The sequence below is a fragment of the Macrotis lagotis genome, chromosome 7, assembly GCF_037893015.1.
Source record: "Macrotis lagotis isolate mMagLag1 chromosome 7, bilby.v1.9.chrom.fasta, whole genome shotgun sequence".
NCBI lineage: Eukaryota > Metazoa > Chordata > Mammalia > Peramelemorphia > Peramelidae > Macrotis > Macrotis lagotis.
The window spans coordinates 42,619,550-42,645,085 of NC_133664.1; the positions used below are offsets into that span (position 1 = coordinate 42,619,550).

General features: G+C 37.9%; 1 protein-coding gene across 1 annotated transcript in view; it reads left to right on the forward strand.

Moving 5' to 3' along the window:
* CDCP1 (CUB domain containing protein 1) overlaps positions 1-25,536 on the forward strand; it is a 77,886-nt gene that overhangs the window by 41,412 nt on the left and 10,938 nt on the right. The window contains exons 5-7 of the mRNA XM_074195214.1: positions 12,840-13,061; positions 14,889-15,269; positions 16,445-16,810. Of these exons, the coding sequence (XP_074051315.1) occupies positions 12,840-13,061; positions 14,889-15,269; positions 16,445-16,810 (969 nt within the window). The remainder of the gene's footprint in view (positions 1-12,839; positions 13,062-14,888; positions 15,270-16,444; positions 16,811-25,536) is intronic.

Below are 25,536 nucleotides of genomic sequence, written 5' to 3' on the forward strand. Positions count from 1 at the left end.
GTTCTAATCATCTCCAAGTTCTGCTAGGGTACTTGCTTCAAGATTCCAGGAAAATTAGCTTATATAGATTTAGTTTCTTTAGTTCTGAGAGGGTAATTGGGTCAACCCTTTATATCTGCATTTGGCATAGTGAGATGGAAGGTGCTAAATCAATTCAAGGAGCAAGTCACAGGACTGAAAAAGTGTCTGAGGGGTCCATTATGTTGACCAGCCTTATAAATAATAACCACTTGTCCAGGGTGATTGGTCCTGGATGCTGGATCGTTGAAGAATGATGAGACTATTTATTTTACTTCTGGTGTATTTCCTTGGAGGCAAAAGAGCAAGTTTTAAAATATACACATGGAATGGTGGGCTGGCTTTTTTTTCAAGACCAGGCCTGTGTCCAATGAGAATGTGGAAACCACATGTCTATCTGCACAACTCATCTTAACCAGAGACCATAATTTCTGTGGTTCCTTGGATCCCAAGGGAGAAGTATTTGTTCCAGTACTTTGAATCTTAAGAATTTGATGGGTCTTCAAACTCTAAGAAATTCATGTAGCTACGGGGGAACTTGTGATTATTTCAGCAAACATCTTAAGAAATGGAACCAGAGGTAGCCAGGTGGTACAGTGGGATAGAGCACCAGCCCTGGAGTCATGAGGATCTGAGTTCAAATTTGATCTCAGACACTTAATAATTACCTAGCTATGTGACCTTGGGCAAGTCACACAACCCCCTTAACTTGTAAACCCCCCCCAAAAAAGAAAGAAATGGAACCTCATTTTCTTTGGTGTCTTGACTGAATTTGTGCCAGTAATAGGTTAGCAGAAGACATTCTCCCCCTCTAAGTATTCCTCTCAGGCTTGAATTTTTTTAGTTGGTCACATACAGATTTTCACTATTCTATTCTGTGTTGACAGTTCTGTAAACAAAATGCTAAATTGAAAACAGATGTGAAAAGGTCTGAGGGAGGAGATGAACTTAGAATTTTGATTTGTTTATCATAGTTATGATGAAACTCTCCTGAAAAGGTCTTCCAAGTTTCTCTCCAACCCCTAAAATCTTTAAACCTATAATTTATGTCCGTTTTAGACACATTCCTAAATAGGATATTTATCTTTTTCTTGGTCTGGATCTAGGCTCTCAGTATGAGGAACTCCCTAATGTGCGTAGGTACCTCCTCTTCAACTTAAGAGTCTTTGAGAAAAGCCTAGGAGCACTGGAATGTTAGGATACCTAGCCAGTATGTGTCCAATTTGAACTCAGGTCTTCCTAGCTCCAAGGTTGTCTCTCAGTGCTGAGCTGTGTGGCTTCTCTGGGCTGTAGCTTATATCAAATGTAGGCTTCATTTTGATCCAAACATGAAAGAAAAATGAACTTTAGGGGTCATTTAATTAACAAAGAATTCTGCTTATAGCTAGGTGGATAGCCTCTGGACCTACAGCCAGGAAGATCCTAGTGCAAATCCAGCCTCAGACTGGTTGAGTGACCCTGGGCAAATCGTTTAACCTGTTTGCCTTAGCTTTCTCTGGTGTAAAATGGGGCTAATAACACCTGCCTCACAGAATAGTTTTGTTACATGAGAAAATCTAAGGCAACAGTAGTTTCTTAAGAAATGCTTGTTTGGCTTTTGCCTTCCACCATCAAGGGGTAAGAGATAGTTTTTATTCTGAGAGATTTTTTTCTATGGCTCTAACAGAGAAACCAAGGTTCTTAACATGTTTAAAGGCATGGATTCTTTGGCAATGTCTAATGAAACTGTTAGACAAATGTTTTAAAATGTATAAAATGCTTAGGATTAGAAAAGAAACCAACCCAATTATAATAGTATTGTTCAGTTTTTTCAGTTATGGTTGCCTCTGTGACCCCCTTTGAGGATTTCTTTTTTGGTTCACCATTTTCTTCTCCAGCTCATTTTACAGATGAGGAAATTGAGACAAATAGGGTGAAGCGACTTGATCAGAGTCAAATAGTTAGTATTGAACTTAAGCCTTCCTGACTCTAGGTCTGGTGTTCTAATTACCATGCCTACTGCCTATATTGAAATACAGCTATCTAATTCTTTTTTAAGCTCATAGATCCTAGGAAAAGAATCTCTGAGATAGACATATTGAAAACTCTATTTTCTAAGAATTCTCACCTCAATTCTTCTTTCCCGGGCTATACTGTATCCCTCAGAACTGCCCTGTCTCCCATTCCAGACTGAAAGAACAACCCAAAAAAATGCAATCCTGTGTGAATCAGCAAACATTTATTAAGCTTCTTCTGGGTGCTGGGAAGGATACAAAATTTAGATAAGACATAGATCCTATGCTAAAGGAGCTTACAGTCTGGTAAGGAGATGAGATTTTCCTAGGTAACTATAATACTCAGGATTTAGGTTATAAGGGGGAAAGGAGGAGCCATGAGAGGGCAGTCATTGGCAGCCCAACTGAGCAGGGGAGACTTCTGGCAGGAATGCAATGGAGTGTGATATTTAATAGCTTAACAGATCAGTGTTCAACAGGTAAACATAGGGAGGCATAAAGGAAAAGTGCAGGGGCAGGTTTGGAAGACAACTTGAGAAGTATGTGCCTGGAAAGGAGGTCTCCAATGAGATCTATGCAAAACACATTGTAAATCTCAAAATGCTAGCTGCTATTTGTTACTACAACTACCACCATCACCAATATTACTACCACCACTAGCACCAGCAGCACCAATACCAGCACCACTACCACTACCACTACACTACAACAAAAACAACTACTACCACTACTATCATCACCACTACCACTACTACTATTATTACTGCTATTACTACTACTACTACTACTACTACTACTACTACTACTACTACTACTACTACTACTACTACTACTACTACTACTCTTAGGGATCCAAGTGGTATGGATTAGTGGTATCAAACTCAAATAGAAACAGGAATCACTAAAAATACATAAAGATCCCTGCAGGCTGCCTGTTGGCTTAGAAAATCACATATTAACATTATGATATTTTTATTTATTTTGTTAACAAAATTTCAATTACATTTTACTCTGGTTCTGTCCCACTGGAAAGTGTTATGTCCAAATGTGTGACCCTTCTAGTGTAAAGAATAAAGCACATGGCTTGGAGTCGAGAGCACCCAATCAATTCCCAAATAAATTACTTACTAGCTGAATGCTAGTCATTACAATGTTACTGACTTCCAATATGGATCAGGTTCTCTTTAGGGAATGCCAAAATGCACAAAATGGCCATTAGGCCATCCTACTACCTGGTGTATGGCAGACTCCATGGTAGAGGGCCTTGAATATCATTTAAAGGAGACTCATCTGTCATTTTCTTCCCCTTCTCTTATGACTGAGATTGAAGAATAAAAGGGATGTAATACTTTGTATTGGCATAACTCCTTAGAACTCTATGTTTTCTCATTCATTATCTCATTTATTTCTCATAAGGACCCCATGAGTGAGGTAGAGTGAGTATTGTCCTTATTTTATTGGCCCAGAGAGACCAAGTGAAGTGACTTGCCAAAGGTCTTGCAACTGAAATCCAGGTTTCCTTCTTTCCATTAGAATATACCAAGGCAGCTAGGTGGAACAGTAGATAGAGCACCTGTCCTGGAGTCAGGAGGACCTGAGTTCAAATGTAGCCTCGGTCACTTAATAATTACCTAGTTGATCTTGGGCAGGTCACTTAATCTCATTGCCTTGCAAAAAAAAAAACCAACAACAAAAAATAAAACAAAACAAAAGAACATATCAACTCCAGGCTAATCCAAGTGAAAATGTTGGAGCAGGATCTCAGATGTCTGAATGTTGGACCTCACTGACGGATCCAGCAGCTAGTAGGTACCCATTGTGTGTGACAGGGACTGCACTAGCTAATGTGTTCCCTTGAGTTTGGTCTTTTAGGACATTTCCTCCTCAGTGGAGGTAATTATTAAAAAAAATTGTATAGAAACATTTTTCTATTTGTGGTAGATGAAAGATGAAATGATTGAGGAAGCACAGTTTCAAGCTTCGGAGCATACCAATTTATTAAGCAATATTGCCAATTGCCTAACAAATTGGGACCAGTTGCCTTCCTCAGCTTTGGTACTGGACCCTGAAGACAAGGGGAGACAGATTTTTAAAACACTAAAAACAACTAATAAAATAAAGCCAATTAATTAAAGTGAAACAATTAACCAGGATATATTAGGTAATCTGATTTCTAACTGGAGGTAAGAGAAGGCACTTTCCAAGTTGGAAGGGGGAGAACAAATAAATGCAATTCCCTAAAATCAGGAAAAAAAAGCGATGTCACCCTTCCCCCAAGTGACTATGAACAATCAAAGGAGCATAAAAATAATAACTGGGGGGCAGCTAGGTGGTGTAGTGGATAAAGCACCAGCCCTGGAGTCAGGAGTACCTGGGTTCAAATCCAGTCTCTGACACTTAATAATTACCCAGCTGTGTGGCCTTGGGCAAGCCATTTAACACCATTTGCCTTGCAAAAACCTAAAAAAAACCCCAATAACTGATAGATCTGTACAGCGTCAGGTAAGACATGTTGGGTTGCTAAGTCAGTCTTAGGATCTGACAGTTTCTAGGCAACATAACCTAGATCCTTAAACAGGTTGAGGTGCTTCCCAGTCATGCATAGATTCAAACAATACAATAGGGTTTCTTTCCCCATTTCCTATAATAGAATAAAGTTTTCTCACATGACAGAAGTTGGGCAAATCCCATAATTCAATAGAAGGGAAGTGAGCTAGTTCCAGAACTGAATTACAAAATGGAGTCAATGTGGTTCATTCAGTTCTCATAATTTACCACTTCCTTAATCTCCTCAATTCCCACAAGTTTTCCTGGAAAATATATGATAGTTCTGAACCAAGTGAGCATAAACACTGTTGAGAAATTCCCATTCTGTGTTTTAGGATGAGTAATGTGTAATTTGCCTGGAGCTCTTGGAAATAGGGAGTAAGTCAGCTATGAACCTGTGGGTGACGGTTGTCTCCTGAAGCTGTCCAAAGTGTGCTTGGGTAATGTTAAGCCCAGCACCCCACCTTTGAAAACAAGTCAGATGGTTGTTAAATATCCCAAAATGCATTTTGCTCCATTGAAAGCCACCTTGGATATCTTTGCTTCATATCTGGGGACTTTGAGACAATCCCAGAACAATCACTTTTGTCACTGCTGAGCTTTATGCCCCTCTCGTTGCACCATAGAAGCATTTCAGTTCCACATTGACCTAATTCTTCCACCCCTCCACCCTTGTGTAATGCAACTTCAAAACTGTTCAGAAGGTCTTGCCTTCTGATGTAATTATCTTATTATGTAATTAGCTCTGAGAGCTCAGAGGTGGCTTGGACTTTTATAATCTATGCCTTAATATTTTATTCTTTAGAAAAAAGAGTGTTCTAAAACATCCTCCCCCTGAGGCAGTATGCCATAATAGAGAGAACTGGATTTGAAGACTGGCAACCTGGGTTCAAACCTTGCCTCTGACACAAAGCAACTATGTGAAATTGCTCTCCCCCTTATCAGCATGTATTTCATCTCTCAGTGTCCCAGGCAACCTCTCTAAGACTATAAGTTATAGATGAGTTGATGATCTGTATCGGTAGAGGGGGTTTCAATACTAGAAATTCTCCATATTGATGAAATAACAGGCCCAACTCTCCTTTGCCTATACTTTAAACTGGAGGCTTTATATTTATAGAGGGCTAGCACCTTACATCTATCTTCTCATTTGAACCCGGCATCAACTTAGGGCTGTAGAGGACATTATTAACCATGTTTTATAGATAAGGACTCTGAGGTTGAGAAAAGTTAAATGTCTCTCTAAGGGTCACATAGCTAGGAAGTATCAGCGGACAGATTTTAACTCAAATCCTCCTGACCCTGGTGGAGTTCATCTGTACATTCTAAAAGACCTTCAACTTCTAAGGAAGGCTGGGTTGTTTTCATACTGTTATGGATCCATAATGTCATTGATACAGGTCTTCATCCTCTCAAAGCACATCTCTGCTCATCCATGCCCTCCTAATCCATTCTACTCCTATCCTTGTTCTCCATCCCCAGAGGACCTAGCCAATGTGCTGGAGCATTAGTGTGCTTCTCAAACTATCTGTCTTTGCTCTTCTTACTCCTCATGTAGTGGAGTGGCCTTTTCTAATCACAATTTTTCCTCAAAAAAAATCCCTTCTACTTTTTGCCCTTGGGTCATCATTGTATATATTTTATATGCCCATGAGTGTCTTTCCATTGCTCATTTAGTCCCCTGTAACTTTAGCTTCTCAAGAATTGTTGGCTAGGTAGCACAATGGATAGATTACTGGACCTGAAGTCAAAAAGACCTGTTCAAATCCCACCTCAGCCAAATGTTGGGTGACTGTAGGCAAATAAGTTTTAATCTATTTAAGCCTCAACTTCATCATCTGGAAAACAGGGATAATATTTGTACCCACCTCCCTAAGTCATTAAGAGGAGAAAATGAGAATATTTGCAAAGTGATTTTACAATCTGTTAAGCACTATATGGATATTATTTTTGTTATTGCTATTTCAAGGTTCTCCTCATTCTGCTCACTTCACTTTGTACAAGTGATGTTTTTACCCTTTTTCATCATCTCTTCATGGTATAGACCCAGTAGTGGTATTGCTAGATTAAAGGGTATGCACATTTTTGTTTGCTCACTTCACTTTGCATCAATTTATGTGTCTTTCCAGGTTTTTCTGAAATCACCTTGCTTGTCATTTATCACTGAACAATTGTGTTCCATCACCATCATATACCATAGCTTGTTCAGCCATTCCTCAATGGATAGGGATCCATTCCATTTCCAATTCTTAGCTACCACAAAAAGTTGCTATAAATATTTTTGTGCAAGTAGGTTCCTTTCCCTTTTTAACAAAAGAATTCAGATACAGAAAACTAGCAGTGGTATTTAGCTACTCTGAGCAATACAATTATCTAAGATAATCCCAAAGGACTCATGATGAAACTTATTATCTGCCTCCAAAGAAAGAAGTAATATTGTCTGAATGCGGAGTGAAACATTATTTTTCACTTTCTTTTTTTTGTCTGAGTCTTCTTGTATAAAATGAATATTATGAAAATGTTATGATTGTACATGTATAAACTATAATAAGACTGCTTAACCATCTAAGGAAGGGATAGAATGTGGAACCCAAACTTTTAAAAAGAAACATGTTAAAAATTGTTTTAATATGCATTGGGGGGAGCAAAATAGTATTAAAAATAGATTTTCAATAGGGAGAACATTTCCTATGAGCATCGATCCAGGATTAGAAAATGCTTTAGAAACCATCTAGTCTTATTTGGCACCCTTATATTATAAATGGTGAAACTGAGGCCCTGAGAGGTTAAGTGAGTCATCCAGGGTCAAACAGAAAGAATTCAAGCAGAACCAGGATTCAGACTGGGTCCCATGACTTGACTTATTCAGCTGGAATGTTCAGTGCCATTTCTCCTATTCCATACTGGGGTTTTTCCATGGAAAGGAAGTGTGGAGAAGTAGGTTGGAACATCAGAAGCAATGCACAGTGGTTAATATAATCTATCACAGTTTGTCCTTTGTGATCAACTGTTCTGTTCAAAGGCCAACCTCTTACCCATTGGTACTGTCTGCAGACTGGCCTTCCAACTGTATGTCATAGTCTCAACTAAAGGCAATTTTTAGCTGTTTTTTTTTTTCTTTTGGGGTTTTTTGGACAGTTTCTTCAGTGACAAAGCTTCTCATTGAGGAGGCCTGGCAGAGCCTAATACATGTGGAGCTTGATGCAGTCATTCACAAACACAAGCATCTGGAAGGCCTTACCTCCTGTAGGAAATCCCTGGGCAGGACATGCTTTGTGAGGAGAGTAGAAACCTTTAGTGAGCATTCATCTTTCTCTTTCCTGCCTTGCTCCACATTAACAATCAGAAGGCTATGGAATAATCATCTCTGTGGTCAAATTTATTAAGTGATCTCCTCTGATCTTAACAATTACATGAGACACAAAGTAGAAACAGCATGTTGTAGTGGTTAGCATTCTGGGCTTGGAGTCAGGAAGATATAGGCTCTGATCTACCTCAGAAATATACTATGTGTCTTTGGGATAGTTTTCTTTGTAAAATGAGGTGATTGGATTAGATGGTTGCTATGATCCCTTCAGCCCTAAGTCCTTGTGTGTGTAAGATGGGGGTACATCACCACCTTATATTTAATTATATTTTATTACATTTCATAATTGAAAATAAAACAACTTTTATTAAGTATGTTGCATGAATAATTATTATTCATGATAATAATTTATTATCTCACTTTATTCTTACAACCCTGAAAATTAGGTACAATTATCATCACCCCCATTTTACAGATTAAAAAACTCTAACAATTTAAAGTTAAGTGACTTGTCCAGGGTCACATAGCTAGTAAGCTTCTAGGGCTGGTTTTGAACTCAAGTCCATCTGATACCAAGCTCAGCAGTCACTATGCTACCTAAACCCAAACCCGTGCTTTCCTCTACCTAGAAATATGCTTTAGAGTAGCTAGTAGCTTTGAATATGTTCTATGTGACTCTTATGAAGTTCTAATGGCCATTTATGTGATAAAGCAAATAAACAAAAGTAGAAGAAAATTCCATTTGTCTAGGAGGGAATTTGCAAATTGTCAAGGGAAGATCCATTACGGATACCCTCCAATAGGTCATTCTTACAAAGATTTACAGAGGAAAAATAAAGCTAAGAAAATAGACTCATGAGTGGGTTATGTGGCACTGCCATATACAAAAGGTGGTAGTTATCAGTGAGTTTCCAGCATGGGTTGGCTATATGTAGAGTGTTTCTGTTATATTTTCTTACACCATAAGAGAAGAAACTTGAAGTTATAGAAATATCAGGGCAGCTGTGGATAAAATAGAGAATGATATTCTTTTAAATGGATTAATACATGACTAGAGGTGTTGTGTCAGATTCTACACTGTGTTCTAAGACTTCTGTGAGCCCCGATAAATTTGCTTTAGGGTAGCTAGTAGGATTGAGTATGTTCTGTGTGACTCCTGAAACCTAGAAGGCTTTTTATTTGATAAAGGGGGGGAAAATCAAAAACAAAGAAGATACCATAGTCTTCTAGGCGAGAATTTTCATATTCCCAAGATTCTATTAAAAAACATTTGGGGGATTTCACTAGTGTTTAATTTAGTAAAATTTCCAACCCATAATATTTTATTTTAAAAGTAAAGAACTTTCAGTTATTCTCAGTATGAGAATCTATCAAGCATATTATTATTATTATTATTATTATTTTATTTTTATTATTATTATTATTATTATTATTATTATTATTATTAAGGTTTTTGCAAAGCAATGGGATTAATGGCTTGCCCAAGGCCACACAACTAGGTAATTATTAAGTGTCTGAGGTCAGATTTGAACTCAGGTACTCCTAAATCCAGGGTCAGCGCTCTATCCACTGTGCCACCTAGCCACCCCTCATAATATTATTATTAATTTGTAAAGTCAATCTAAGATTGAATTCTGGGTTCTCAAACTGGAATCCATGGTCTTGGTTTTCTTTTCTTATATTTTGATATAGTTTATTTCCTTTTGAATCTTATGCATTTTATTTTGTACATTTAAAATCATTATTCTGAGAAAGCAACTATAGTCTTTACCAGACCACCAGCTGGGTCCGTGACGCAAAAGCAGGTGAAGAACTTCTGGGTTAAACTTATCCTAACTAGAATACCAAGCTTGACATGTTTAAGACAAATATAAAATGGCATAATACAAAAAATTTCAACATATTTGTTGAATCCTATTGCTGGGTTGAAAGTCATAGGACCATAGATTTAGAAATGGAAGGGGACTTCAAGGCCATCCAGTCCAACTTCCTTATTTTATAGTTGAGGAAACTGAGGACCAAGGTCACACAGAGAATAAATGGAAGAGTCAGAATTTGAACTTGGATCTTTCAATTCCAAAGCTTACACTCTTTCCACTGAATTATATTGCACTTAGCACAGTGACTTGTATATAATAATCACTCAATAAATGCTTATTACATTGACTGAAAGAACTGAAGTCCCCTTGGCATTCCTCAGTGTCTAAAGAATGAGAATGATTCCACTGTCCATGTTAGTTGGCTCTCAAAGAGAGATCTGTGTTCTACCTCAACTGCTTGATATGAACCCAGAGAATGACCAAAAAAAGGACCTGATTAATTTTGACCAAAGTTCCCTACTGTCATGAGAAAGCATATAAAATATGCTTTAAATCTGATCTATGCTTGTGTGCCATCTTGAAACAAAATGGTGATCAATAAGTTTTTCAATCGTGCTGTTCTAGAATCTGCAAAAGCATACATGAAATATTGTTGGAAAACTGAGGGAGGTGAGGGAGGAATGGCCCCCATCACTAGATTTTAGTCCCAATATATTTGCCCTCTTATATAGCCATTGCCAGGTTTCCATCGCTTAGATATTTGTGTAATTGAAAAGATCCTGATGAAATTGCCTGTTATGTCAAAACAGATTTTTTTTTTTTACTCAGCTAATGACTAGCTGGAGATAAAAGTCAGAAGGCATTTTCTCCTGATTAATCCCTTTTGGAATGCTAGTGCAAGCAAGTAACCTAACAGATGGACTGTATCTCAACATCTCTGAGTGCACCCTGTGTCACCTTCAGTTCTAGCCCTAGTTTTTGGCAACTTTTCTCCTAGCATCTCCCTACTCCAGGCACTGGTTGATAATTTCAAGCTAACCTTTCCTAGAGTTATTAGGGCAGGAGATGACAGTTTTGAGGGGAGGGGGGACCTTTTCTTATTTCTTTTCCCAAAAACTTTCTTTTCTATTACAAATAGTCAAAGCATACCTTTCATATTAATTCAATTCAGTAAACATTTATTAAAGACACTGTACTAAGCTGGGAAGAGACAAAAGCCAGTTCCTACCCTCAAGGAGTTTACAATCTAGTGGATGACAATCTAATATTATTTTTCAGTAGTTTTTCTTCAAATAGTGCTTCAAAAGTTTTCTAGATTTTTTTCATATCCTGTTTAAGTAAATCACAAGTTTAAGAATAATATTCTAAGTATAAGAATTATTTACAATTAAAATCTATGCAAGGGGGGAAGTATAGTTAGTGCCAGTTGTCAGCAATCCTCAATGTCTCCAACTTTCTTAAATATGTTTGATGTCAATAGAAATATGAGTTAAAAACGAAGAATATCTTTCCCCTCCTTTTTTTACAGATGGAAAAACTGAACCCCAGAGAGTTCAAGTGATTTGTCCAAAGACATTCATATAGTTTGTAGCAGAGTCAGGTTTCAAAACCCAGGTCACTTTATCTCCAAATCCATATAGGCAACTTTAAATTTTGAAAAAGAACCTCTATGTTCTAAAATGTATGCAGCAACTCTCTTTAAGATGGCAAAGAACTGGACATTGCAGGAATGCTCATCAATTGAGGAGTGGCTGAAAAAGTCATAGTATGATGATGGTGTTTGTCCTTCATTCTCAAAGAAGACCATGATATCAGGGAGGTAATACCATGACAAGCACATGAATTGGATTTGAGTGAGGGGGTACTGTGCTAAGTCCCCAGCCTCACTTTCTCCTCCAGAATCATCTGGGTCTAGTGGCCAGATATGAATCAGGATGACTGGAAATGGTCCTGGATGAGAGGCAGTCAGGGTTAAGTGACTTGTCCAAGGTCATTCAGCTAGTAAGTATCCAGTATCTATACCTGGATTCGAACCCTATCCATTGCGCCACCTAGCTGAAGTATATGATTATGACAGAACACTATTATGCTATAAGACATACTGAGCTCAAAGATTTTAGAAAAACATGGAAAGAATTGCATGAAGTAATGAGGAGCAGAACCAAGAGAACATTATATACAATGACAGTAATAGTATTGTAAGAATGATTTTGAGTGAATAAGTTATTATGTCTATTATAAATACCTATAAAGGACATGAAGAGCCATCTATATCCAGGAAAAGAACTGTTAAATAAAAGTATAGAGAGAATAATTTTATATACACACATACATACACATCTATATTTACATGATAATGTTGTATATTTTGAAAAGAATAACAAGTTATATATAGTAGATTTGCAGTTTCATGTACATCTTTTTTATTGTACTGTGTTATGAAAATGCTTGCTTTATTCCACAAATTAAAAATAAAATTGAATAAAATTGAAATCTTTTATCCCTCAGTTAGATATGCTATAAAGTGCTGGGCCTATTGTCAGGAAACCTGGGTCCAAATTCCATTACTGATGCTTAAAGAATCATAGACCTAGAACTCAAAAGGACCTTAGAGATCTCATTTTAATTTCCAATTCAGACATTTATACTACATTTGAGAACTGTGCTAAGCATTGAAAATACAAAAGAGGCATAAGACAGCCCCTGTCTTCAAGAAACATAGTCTAATGGCTCTTATAATGAAATCTCCAATCTAATTTTACCAATGAACAAACCCAGGCCCAAAATCATGGAGCAGGTTTGCCCAGGTCTGAGATAGGATTTGAATCCAAGTCTTCCTGCCTCTAAATTCCCTACAATATGCTATTTCTAGACTTGCATAGTACAAAGGATCATTTGATGCTCACAATAACCCTGAGGGCAGGAGCTGTTATTCCTCCCATTTTACTGGAATGGAAGGTTAAGTCTCAGATAACTGAAGTCTTTAGTCCAGGGTCACTCAGGTAGTTAGTATCCACAACAGAATTCCAAGTCAGGTCTCCTTGGCTCCAAATCCAAATTCTCCTCTGCAGCAGGCAGTTGACCTTATCTTTCATTTGATTGCTACTGACCTTTTTTCCCTATCTCTGTTTTTTTTGTTGTTGTTTTTTCCAGACAAGGTCTACACAGTTGATCTAACCCATGAAAAAACCATGTGGATGACCATCGAGCCAAAACCAGTCAAGATGAGCCGGCACTTTGTTCCTGCCTGCTTGATCTGTGAAGGGTCTAGAAAATGCAGCCCCAACCTGACCATGATATCTGGCCACAAATATAACATTTCTTTTCTTTGTGATGACATGACCCGCCTGTGGATCTTCGCGGAAAAAACAATCAGTAGGACTTGTTTTTTTGTTCTTGGCATGCTCTGGCCTCCTATCTCCCGCCTACAGACTCTAGGTTTCTTGTGTTTTGTTTCTTTGCATTTTTTCCCTGCTCTATGTGCCCCATCATACCACCACCCCTTTTTGTTTTCTGAAACAGTGGAAGGAGAGTTCTACTTGACCCCCAAAACTTGAAATGTAATGGTTTAATTCAGTAAATACTCATTAAGTACCCACCAGTCCGCCAAAGGGGCTCCATAATGTTAAAAAAGTTAAGAATTTTTGCCTGAGAAAAATGAAATTGATGAATCTCCAAAAACAATTTTTTAGGAAATAAAATCAAGCAGCTTGGTGGTACAGTAGATAGAGCACCAGTCCCAGAGTCAGGAGGACCTGAGTTCAAATCCAACTCCAGACATTTAATTACCTAGCTGTGTGACCTTGGGCAAGTCACTTAACCCAGTGCCCTGTAGATAGATAGATAGAAAGAAAGAACGAATCATAGAATTTTAGAGGTAGGATCTCCCACCATTTCCTACTTCCTCCTACTTCCTACTGACACCTCAGCTTGGATGTTTCTCTCAAAAATCAGCATGTCCCAAACTCTTCCCTTAAAATGTGCAACTCCATCTAACTTTCCTATTTCTCATAATGGGACTACCATCCCTTTAATCATTCAGACTTTTTGAAACTTAAATTAGCCATTTATTAAGTGCCTACTCTATGTCATCTTTGACAATAACCTCTCCCTCCATTTTCAACCAATTGCCAAGTCTATGTTGCTTGTTGAGTGTTCCTAGGCCATAGGCCTCATCCACCTAACCCTTCATTTCTACTCACATGGCCTCTGCCCTTAGATGAAACCTTCATTTCCTCTTGTCTGGACTCCTTGTCCCTGTTCAATCTCTTCTCTATCCCCTTCATTCCACTGCCAACATGATCTTCCTAAAGATGGGTCTAACCATTTCATTCCTCTGCTTCAAAACTTGAGTTTGTCATTCAAGGCTTCCAGACCATACTGTTCTTCTCATACTCTCTGACCTTTGCACTTTCACACAGATTGAGCCCATACTTGTAGGTCATAGCTTCTACATCACTATCTATTGAATCTTCTAAATAACATTTCAGATACAACATGCACGGATCTATACTTTCCCTCCCCTCCAAACCTTAGATGAAACAGATCTCTCCCTTTTTCACATTTCTTATAGTATTAGTCAAGATCTTTCCTATGCCCTAATCATGTGCTCCCAGGCACCATGTTTCTCTCTAGACTTCTCTCAGTCCTCCTATTAGATTGTGAGTGACCTTGATTGAAGCATCTGTCATTTTTTATTTTTCTCTCCCTTGCTTTTTCTCACTTTCTCTCCCTCCTAGAGTGGGTGATTCATAAATGTGTCCAATTTTTACTTGAACTGGACAAAACCTTAGTCCCCACTCCTCATTTAAAGATGGGGAAACTGGAACCCACAAAAGTTAGCCTGCTTATCCAGGATCACGCTCAGCAAGTAAATGACTGAACCATTACTCAAATCCAAATTTCTCACAAAGACTGAAAAAAAATCCAAAGTTTTATTGTATTGAGCCCTAGTATCTAATGACTTTGGGATTTTTCTGCCTATCCTATGATTTTAGTTTCATAAGAAAGGGAACCATCCCCTAAAATATCTTTGGCCTATTTAATATTTAATATATTAACATAAATTTCATATGTAATAAGTTCCATGAGATAAGAGATTACTTCTTTTTTTAAAAAACCAGTGTAGAGTGTCCTGGTGTATAAGCAGGTTCTTGACTCAAGCTCATCTGATTGGTTGCACTTCTCCCTTTATTTGCGTAGGCTGTTTAGACTCTGGATACTGTAGCAAGAAGCCCTACCAACTTCTCGTCTCGAGTGACATCATCCAGCTGCCTGTCCAGCTCCGCGACTATACATGGAAGCTGCTCGTTCCAAAGGACAAGATCAGCCTGCAGCTGACTCCTACCCACAAGCTTCAGCAGCACACTCATGAGAAGAACTGCAGAACCACCTTCAGTTACATGCTGGCCACTGCTGTTCTAGGACATAATCTACATTTTGGTTCCTTTTGCCCAGGGGGGTCAATTGAGAAGATTCAGGTGAAAACAAACATCTCTGTGGTCCTCAGAACATTCTTACCAGGGTTTGCTAAAGAATCTGTCAAACAGGGAATGACAGTGACATACATACACTCTCTCAAAGGTGAGATGCTTTCCTGGGCTCCCTCAGATACAATAGCCACTTACCTTTTCCTTTAAAAAGAAAAAAAAAATACATTGATAATCAGAATGGGGAGATGGGATGGTTCAGTGGGCTAGATGAAAATTCAAGACATAATGGTTTCTAATCCAGGCTTCATCACTGACTTCTTATAGAAAACTATAGATAGATATTAAGACATAAGGAAGGATTTCCATTGTTATTGTTGGATGGGGTCATCCAAGACAACTATGGAAAATCCTTCCAAGTCAATCTTGCTCAAGGTCTCTTCCTACCCTCTGACTGCTGACAGCATCTCAAATTTTCTTGATGAGTAAAATGTAAGTTATTTTTCTAATTAAAATTTGAGAGCTGACTGTGAAGTCAGGAAGCCTTGGGTTCAAATGCCACCTCTGAAACATAATAGCTGTATGACCCTCAGTCAGTCTTTTATTTCTGTGCCCAGGCAACTAAAATTATAAATTGAAGATTGAGTGCTGACCTGTGTTGGTAGGTGAGAGCTGTTTTTTTTTACATCAAAGTACAATGAAATCACAGTTATTATCTGAGAGAGAGAGAGAGAGAGAGAGAGAGAGAGAGAGAGAGAGAGAGAGAATCTTCTGAAGAAGGCTATGATCATCATGAATGAGTGGTGGGAGAAGAGGCAGTCAACAAACAAACTAACATTCATTATGCATCTGCTTTATGCTAGGTACTGGGAATACAAATCTAGACAGCAAGTTTTGATACATATGTGTATATATATATATGTGAATAAATACAAAAATATACAAGAGTTAGGGAGGGAGGGCACAAGGAATTGGTGGGATTGGGAAAGGCTTCCTACAGAAGAGGGCACTTGAGCTGAAAAAGGGACTTTATGAGGGAGTGCCAAAGGGGATGCATCCCAAGGATATGAGGTGAACACAATGCAATATCATGGAGATGGAGTGTTGTCTGAGAAATAAAGAGGTCAGTTTAATTGGCTCATAGAACATGGAAGGGGGAGTAATGTCCAGTGAGCCCAGAAAGACAGGTTGACTCTAGGCCTCAGAAACCGAACTTTCAAAGGCAATTTTGGACCCAGGTTTCATACCTTTAGTATTGCTTGTCACTAGGGTATGTCTAAAGGAAAAAAAAGCAAATCCACCCAGCTAGATCTCCTTTCTTTTCTGCAGATGAAGGTATTTTCACTGTGACACCAAACTCCACAGATAAAGTTTACCTGCAGACCCCTAACTGGGATCGGGGCCTGCCCCCTTTAACCTCAGTGTCCTGGAACATCTCGGTCCCCAGCAATCAGGTGGCCCATCTGACTTTCACCAAGGAGCGAATGGGCGTGTCCTGTGAGACAGGCCGAGCCTACATGATCATCCAGGAGCAAAAGGCAAAGGCTGAAGAGATCGTCAGCCGAGATGATGAACTGCTGCCCAAGCCTAGAGACTTACATCACAACTTCTGGGTCAACGTTTCCAACTGCAGCCCAATGAATGGCAAACAACTTGATCTTCAGTTCTGTGTGTCTCTCACCCCAAGGAAGACAGGTAAGTCAACCATTGTTTTCTTTAGATTATGGGTGTGATGCCAGAAAGAGTGGGCTAGTGACCCAGAGAAGGGCTGAAAGCACTGGGTGAAAAACACCCTTTTACAAATGGCCCTAATACAAGGATTGTATCAATGAAACATTGAGCTCCCATGACCTCCTTGACTGACTTTTCATTTAAGAAAGGTAATACAGGCAGATGTCTTGCTCAGTGGGTAGAGCACTGGACCCAGAGTCAGGAACACCTGAATCCAAGTTCTACCTCAGATACTTATTAGCTATGTGAGCAATCGTTTAACCTCTCAAGCTCGGTTTCCTCATCTATAAATTGGAAATAATAATAGCACCTCCCTCCCAGGGCTGTTGTGAGGGTTGACTGAAATAATATCTGTAAAGCACTTTATAGATCTGAAAATGCTTCCCTATAGAAATGGGAGCATTTATCATTGATTATTCATAAGCTCTGCATTATGAAAACTTCCATTGCTTCTACCTAATGAGGACATGACTTCTTTTTAACTGAAAACTAGCAATAACTACTGACATTTATAGAGTGCTTTGCAAAGCACATTATGGGCATTTTGTCTCAACAGCCCTGGGAGGCAAGTATTGCGTGTTTCATTAGGAGAAAATAAGGGAGGGATGGGAAACAACCCTTTGAAAAAAAAATCTGAATTTTTAGCGGACCACAAGCTCAGAGGCAACCAAGTGATGTGTCAGTCACAAAAAAGGTCTCTTGTGTTTTGGGACATTCTGGCCAAGTCAGACCCCTTCCGAAGAAGGACCGTGTTCAGTTCTGAGGACACTGATATGCTGCAGAGGTCTTGAGGTGGACAATTGGGCTTTTGAGTAATTGGTTGAGGAATAGAGCATAACTAGTCTGGAGAAGAAAAGACTGAGAGGAACATACCATAGCTGTTGTCAAGTATTCGAAGAGATGTCATTGAGAAGGATGGTTTTCATTGGTTCTGATAGGCTGTAGAAACAGGAGCAGAGGCAAAATTTGATTTAATGTCAGGAAAAGCTTCCTAACAGATATTCTCAGGGGAATGGGCTGCCTCAGAAGGTGGGAGACAGGATTCCACCCTCTTTGTATGTCCTCAAGAAGAGCATTCTCAACCTGAAATGGTTGGCCCCTCACCTATCTCTATCTCACCTAACTCTAAAATTGTGATGTTATACCTATTTTATCTGAGGAAACTGAATCTTATAGGGGCTAAATGACATTCTAGCAATAGATATTTCTGAGGCTAAGTCTAGCAATTGAACCCTAATCAGGTGGCTTCTTTTTAAAATGAAGAAACAAAAAAAGATCTAGAATCATGACCGATTATCATAGAAGTGATGGGACTCTACTTTTTTTTTAAACCCTTTTAATTCATGTTCAAATAATTTAACATTCCTTTGTTCTACTCAAGAATAAGGAAGCAAGGAAGATAAATCAATAAATGATGTGCATAAAATTACTGGGCATTCCTTAGTCTATTTAACCAACTGTTTAGGCTTTCTAAATCTATTTAGGAGAGACATTTGTTGTAATAATATTGTAAATATTTTTTAAAAGAATCAAGAGACCTTGATTTACACTCTGCCTCTAAAACTTCCTGCCTGAACACAGACAAGTCACTAACAATTCTGAGCCTACTTCCTCCTTTGCCCATCTTATTGGGTTATTTTGAAGAACAAATGAAATTTTACATAAATGTGTAAATGTGCATGTGTATAAACACATGCATAAGAACACATAATATGAAAATACACACACACACACACACACACACACACACACACACGAAATTGCCTTACAAGCTACAAAACACTAAACAAATAAATTTCTTGAGGGGGGAATTATATGACACTCAAACTCGAACATAATTTTTTAAGTTTTTTAAGTGGATACTAAATTTGAAAAGGTCCATGATAACAACACTGTCTTGGTGGTCTGTTTCCTTCTGCTCTCTTGTTTTTTAAATCAAACTAAATTACTATTAAATATTATTAAATAGTAAGCTTTCATTTATTTATGAGCAGCTAATTAAGAGATTATAAATCCTTAGTTATTCATTAAAATAAGTCTTCAAACAGTTTTTATTCCAATGTTTCTTCTAGTTTGAGGTTTTAAAAATAGGTATTAATCCAGAATTTCCAATCTTAGGCTGGAATTCCTCTCAATCAGTCAAAATCAGTGAAATTTTACTAGTATCTCTTTTCTTCTAAACCCATATAATCTCAGGTGGAGGCTACCCATGCCATTGTCATGATTACTTATTGGTATGGCACAGATTTTTTGGTGAATGAGTTTAGTTGAAGATCTGCTCTTTTCTGGACTGCAGATGTCTACCTTCCAAGCCCCAAACCAGGCCACCTTGGGAAACAGTCATGCTCTTGAGGGCATGTGGTCAATAAATCATGACTTCATAGCATAAGTTCTATGTGTTTATTTTTACTGATGTGCATCCAGCAAAGCCACCGTCACATTGCCACTCCAAGATCCAGCTCTCCTGTGGTTAGTAGAAGGCAGCACTAGATCATTAGACTTTTCAACAGGCACCTCCACATCCTTCCTGTTCTTGCCCCCACACCCCTCCAGGGCTCTTTTGCTACTCCTGCAGATATGGCTTGCTGGCTGAGGGATATGACTCCCTATGCTATTAGGGATGAGCCAGCTCTCTTGGTAGTGTCTGATCTTGCTGGGAGAAGAGTGAGGAAGTGAGTAGAGGCTCTTACTTCACTTCTCCTGATCCAAGTAGAAAGGGGGAGCTTGAGTGAGCTTGGTACCAGGAAAAAGGCCTTCTATTTTCTCTGTACTCAGGCAATATTGCAAAGAACTTTCTGCCATTTGTTAAAGGGAAACTTCAGTTTTTCACCAAATGTTTTATAAAAATGAAAATGCACAGCAATGGATTTGCTTGGTATACTCTGAACTTTTTTTAACCTTATTAATTTTTTTAGACTAACAGGAGTTCTAATCTTTATATATATATATATGTATATATATATATATATATGTATATATATGACTCCTTTGACAGTCTTATTCTCAGAATAAGTGACTTTAACTGCATAAAATAAACTATAGAAGATTACAAAGAAAATCAACTTATTGAAATACAGTTATCAAAATATTTTTTAATTTCATTGTTAAGAATAAATAAACCATATCGATATTTGAGATACTCCTCTCATATCAACAACATAGATGCATATACAGGGTATGCCCTATCTGCCCAGATACATTCTCCTGTCTTAAAATAATATATATTGGGACAGCTAGGTAGCAAGTGGATAGAGCATTAGCCCTGGAGTCAGGAGACCTGAGTTCAAATTTAGCCTCAGACACTTAATACTTAGTTTTGTGACCTTGAGCAAGTCCCTTAACCCCATTGCCTTGCAAAAATCCAAAAATAAATAAATCATTTTTAAGGATGTATTTTTTGTTGTAGTTATTTTTTGAAAATATGCCTACATTTTAAAGTTAATTATTAAGTTTTGCCTCAGTTTCCTTATCTGTAAAATGAATTGGACAAGGAAATGGCAAATTTCTCCAGGATCTTTGCCAAGAAAACCCCAAATGGGCTCACAATGAGTAGGAGGAAACAACTGAAAAACCACCAAAAAACAACAACAAAATTAAGTTTGAACACAAATATCCTTTATGATTGAGCTTTCAATAAATATTTGCCTTAAAACAACAACAACTAATTTCCTGGGTGTACACCCTAATGAAAGGTGTTGCAAACACACCTGCTCTCTTTTATGGCTGCTGTCTACTAAAAATTTATCTTGATGTTCTCTAATCATACATCACAGGGATCCCTTGCTTTGATAGCACCATCTACTGATGTGAAAATGTTTCAAAATAGAAAAGACCAGGGTTAAAATCATTCTACTTAACTTAGAGTACACAAGTTTTCCTCAAAGTTGGATCTGCAGTCACCCTCCCAAAGAGAGGGCAATCAAATCCAGACAAGGCCCCAGGTTCTATTAATCATTCTTGGCAATGGATATGAGTCAGAATCGTTTCTTTTATGATATTCTTCTAGTCCTCTCATCATCAGGAAAGGCAGTTATGTAATGGGAGAAAAAGCTGGCAGTTGAAGCTTGTTCAAGCCAAGTTCTCTGATATAACAGAGAAAATTCATAGGTCTGAGTTAATATAATAGAGTTCATAGGCCAGACTCAGAGATTTGGAGCTGGAAGGGCCTTAGGAGTCAGCCAATCCAGCCTCCTTGTTTTATAGCTAAGACTCTTGAAACCATGAAAATATTTAAGCAACTTGTCTACGTTACACAGGAAAAAAAGTTTGAAAAGCTAAGATTTGAACCACCATCTTCTGAAATCAGGGCCAGCACACTTTCTATTGCACCTCTTGTGATGTACAAGATATAATCATACATGAGTGTATAAAATTAAAAAACAAAATAGCATATTTAAAGCATTCTTAATTTTTTTAATTGTATCACAATCTTTTTCAAATTATAAACAATAACCATAAATAAAAAACATTGAAACATTCCTAAATAAAACCTTAAATCTCAAACTACTTAAATTTGATTTCTTTAGGTGTGCATTGAATTATTTTAAAATTGTATTGAATCTTGTATTTCTTATCTTTTTCTTCTATCTTTGAGGTTTATATTATTGTATGTTATATATATATTATATTTATATTATTGTATGTTGACCATTTTATTGCTATCATACTATTGTTTCCTTGCAGTTGTGGTTTAGACTGTTCCAATTTATGAAACCATAGAAACTGAGAATTAGAAAAGACCTCAGCGGCCATCTGATCCCCAAATAAGTCAGTTTGATCAGAGGTCCTCTAGACTCTATTTGAAGACCTTCAAGGAAAAGGAACAACCTACCACCTCCCAGAGCAGCCCATCACACTTCCACTAACACTAAGTCCTCACTGTTACCTAGTCTCTACTGACCTCCAGCCCAGCTTGGCCTCTTTGCAATTTCCATCTGTAGTTCCTGCTTCCACCCTCTGAGGCCAAACTGAACAAGCCTGACCCCCTCCTCCACATTCTGGCTTCAAACACTGCAAGACATCAAACTACCTTGTCCCACATCTACCCTTCCCCCACCAAATCTTCTCTCCTCCAAGCTAAGCATACCCTATTCCTTCATTTAACATGGACTCAAGGCCTTTCAGCATCTGCCCTCTTCTGGATATCCTTCAGTTTATCATTGTCCTTTATAAGCTACAGTGCCAGAACTGAACAGAGGATTCCAGATGGGCTGGATCAGGGCAGAGTATGATGGAGCATTACCTCCCAATTCCCTTCTTAATGCAGCTTAGGATCACATTAGTTTTATTTGCTGTCACATCATACTGTAGGGTCATATTGAATCTGTGGTTCTAAAACCCCCAGATCTAAAACCAGCAGGTAACTGGTATTTAATCTTACCCCTACCCTGTTTGATCCCATACTTAGAAAACCGATATTTTGAAGTCAAGTGCAAGACTTTTCATATATCTTTGTGACTTTCATCATATTAGATTTAGCCCACTGGTCCAACCAATGAAGATCCTGGTCCTGTCATCTATTGTCATAGATGTCCTTTTCAATGTTGCATCATCTGCAGATATGATAATAATGCCATCTAGGCCTTTATCCAAGTCAAGGAAAAAACATTTAAAAGCATAGGGCCAGGCAGCTAGGTGGCACAGTGGATAGAGCACTGGCCCTGGAGTCAGGAGGACTTGAGTTCAAATCCAGCCTCAGACACTTAATAATTACCTAGCTGTGTGACCTTGCAAGTCACTTGACCCCATTGCCTTGCAAAAGAACTAAAAACTTTTTAAAAATAAATAAATAAAAGCACAGGGCCTTTGAATCTCTACTGAAGGCCTCTGCTCACACAGTGAGACTAAACTATTACCAAATTATTCTCAGAGAATAATTGACCATCTTGACCAATCCTGAATCCATTTGATCGTATTGTCAAATCTATATTTTTCCATATTTTCCACAAGAATATTAGATACTTTATACTTGTCCATAGTATTCTCTTTATCTACTAGTTTACCAATTCTATAAAAAAAAAAAAGGAATGGATGTTGATTCCAGCATGATCTGACCTTGAAAAAGCTACACAGTTCTTTGTAATCAATTATCATTATCTCTTCCCAGATGTCAGCCAACCATCTCTTGAATTATTCTAAAATGATTCCAGGAATTAAAATCAAGCTCAGTGGTCTATGATTTGGAGGCTGTCCAGACTATTCCCTTCAAATTTAGGACTATGTCTGTCCTTCTCCAATCTTGTGGTTTCTCTTCCATTTTCCACAATCATTCAAATATCATTGACAATAGCTAAGTAATCACATCTGCCAGTACTATCTACACCCAAGATTATAGCAAGTATAGGCCAGATGAGATGAATTTATCAAGGATCACTAGAAACTCTTTTACTGTCTCCTTATTTTGTTTATCAACTCCCTGTTAATCCTTTTTGTGCAAAGATAATTCTTTTCCAGAAAATAAACAGTGATAAGAATCACCAGCCTTACTTTTCTCTTTTTTCAGCTGTCATGGTCCTATGTACCCCAAACAAAGGTCTTCTTTGGTTCTCCTTCTTGTTTCTCCCAAAATAGATTTTTTAAAGATCACTTCTGTTACCCTTACCTTTGCTAGCCTCAGCTCATCTTGAACTTTTGCATTCTGGACACTATTTCAGCAATAGCACCCAGTACTTCTATTTATATTTTATTACCTAGCCTTGCTTCTATCTTTTCTACATTGTTGTTTGTTTGTTTTAATCTAGGTTGTTTGTTGTATTTTTTTTAATCTGTTGGTTGGTGAATGACCTATACATTCACATTGGTCTCTGTGTTGGGGAGTGCTAAGAATCACAGCTTTTTAAACCTTCTACAAGCATTAACTAGAGTCTTCTGAATGTAAAATCTTTGTCCAAAGAAGGTATATTAGAATGTAAGTTTCTTAAGGGCAGGGACAATTTTATTTTTATCTTGGTATTCCCAGTGCCTACGTTATAATAGCTGATTAATAAATTCTTGATTAATTTATACTATTAGAAGATTTGGACCAGAGAAATATTAATATATCTACAATAAATTCTTGATTGATTCATATACTATTAGAAAATTTGGACCAGAGAAATATTAATATTTCTACAATAAATTCTTGATTGATTCATACTACTAGAAGATTTGGACCAGAGAAATATTACTATTTCCACAATAAATGCACAAGACTTGATAGCATAGCAGATTGAGATTTGGTCATGAAGACAGGAAGACCTGGGTTCAAGACCTGCACCTGGCACTACTGGCTGTGTGACTTTGGGTAAGTCAATGAAATTACTATGTTCTAGGTACCTTTTAAGATTATAAGTTACAGAGCAGATGCCAGTCTGCATTAGTAAAGGGAGTTTCCTTATCTGAGAATTCTGTATATTAGTGCAATCATGGGCACAATCCCTATAACGATGATAAATGCACAAAAATATCTGCATATGTGATAAAGTTAAAGATAACTGAGAGTATTTAGCGCCTATGTGAAAAGTACTATACTAAACACTGGGGAAACAAACACAAACTGAAATAGTCCCTGGCCTCAAAGGGCTTATATTCTATTAGGAGAATTAATTCATAGACAAAAAAAATAATATAAAGTGCCTACAAAGTCATGATGCCTCCTTTTCTTCCTCCCCAACAAGTTGACAGACAAGAAAGGGATCTTGTAGAAGGTATTTGAGCCAAGCTTTGAAGAAAATGTAGAGGTAGAGGTGGGGAGAAAGAGCATTCTTCTCATGGGAGAAACAGCTTTGCAAATGTCCAGACATAGGAAGTGGAAGGTCATGCATGAAGAATGAGCAAATAGACCATTTTGGCTTAAAGATGCGGTATATGAGGGGACTGATTAGTCTGGAAAAATGTGAAAATATTCCTTTATGTGCCCAACTTAGAAGTTTGTAATTTATCTTAAAGGGAACGTGGAGTAGCTGAAGCTTCTTGAGGAGGGTAGAAAGATGATCAGCCTTGTGTTTTGGGAATACCAATTTAGCAGCTATGTGTAGGATGGATTAGAGAAGGAAGAGATTAAAGGTAGAGAAACCTATTGGGAAGCTCTTGTAATGGCCCAGGTGAGAAGTGAGGTCTTGAATGAGGAGGATGGCTGTTTGTGTGTGTGTGTGTGTGTGTGTGTGTGTGTGTGTGTGTATGTGTATGTGTGTAAAGGAATTCTAAATACATACGAGGTAATTATTCCTTTTGAGAATGAAATTTCATCCCAAGACATTTCTTTACTCAGAACAAAAATTTTCCAAACAAAATTCTCCCTTAGTACTTTGTCTTTCAACTTCCTGATTCATTCATCTGCAACTCAATTAACACCTTGACACAAGCCCATTTCTATGTGGAGATAAATGTGTTTGCCAAGTGCTTATGAGCCAACAGAGACAGATAATTGCCAGTATGTTCTTATTGGCCTAGGAGTTGTGACCATTTGATTAAGGACCAGAATCCTAGGGGATTTAAGCATTTTTCTTCACCAGAAATCATCTTTCACAAAGAGCAGACAGCCATAATAAAATTCAACATCAAGGCCCATGTGACCTGAAAAATCAAAGGTTTGAAAATTACATTAAATCTGAAGTCAATTCTAGTCCAGTGAGCTCTTAAAAAAAAAAAGTAACTCTACAATCCCAGAGGGCTGAGATAAGAGTGGCAGATATATAACATTTCAATATTCC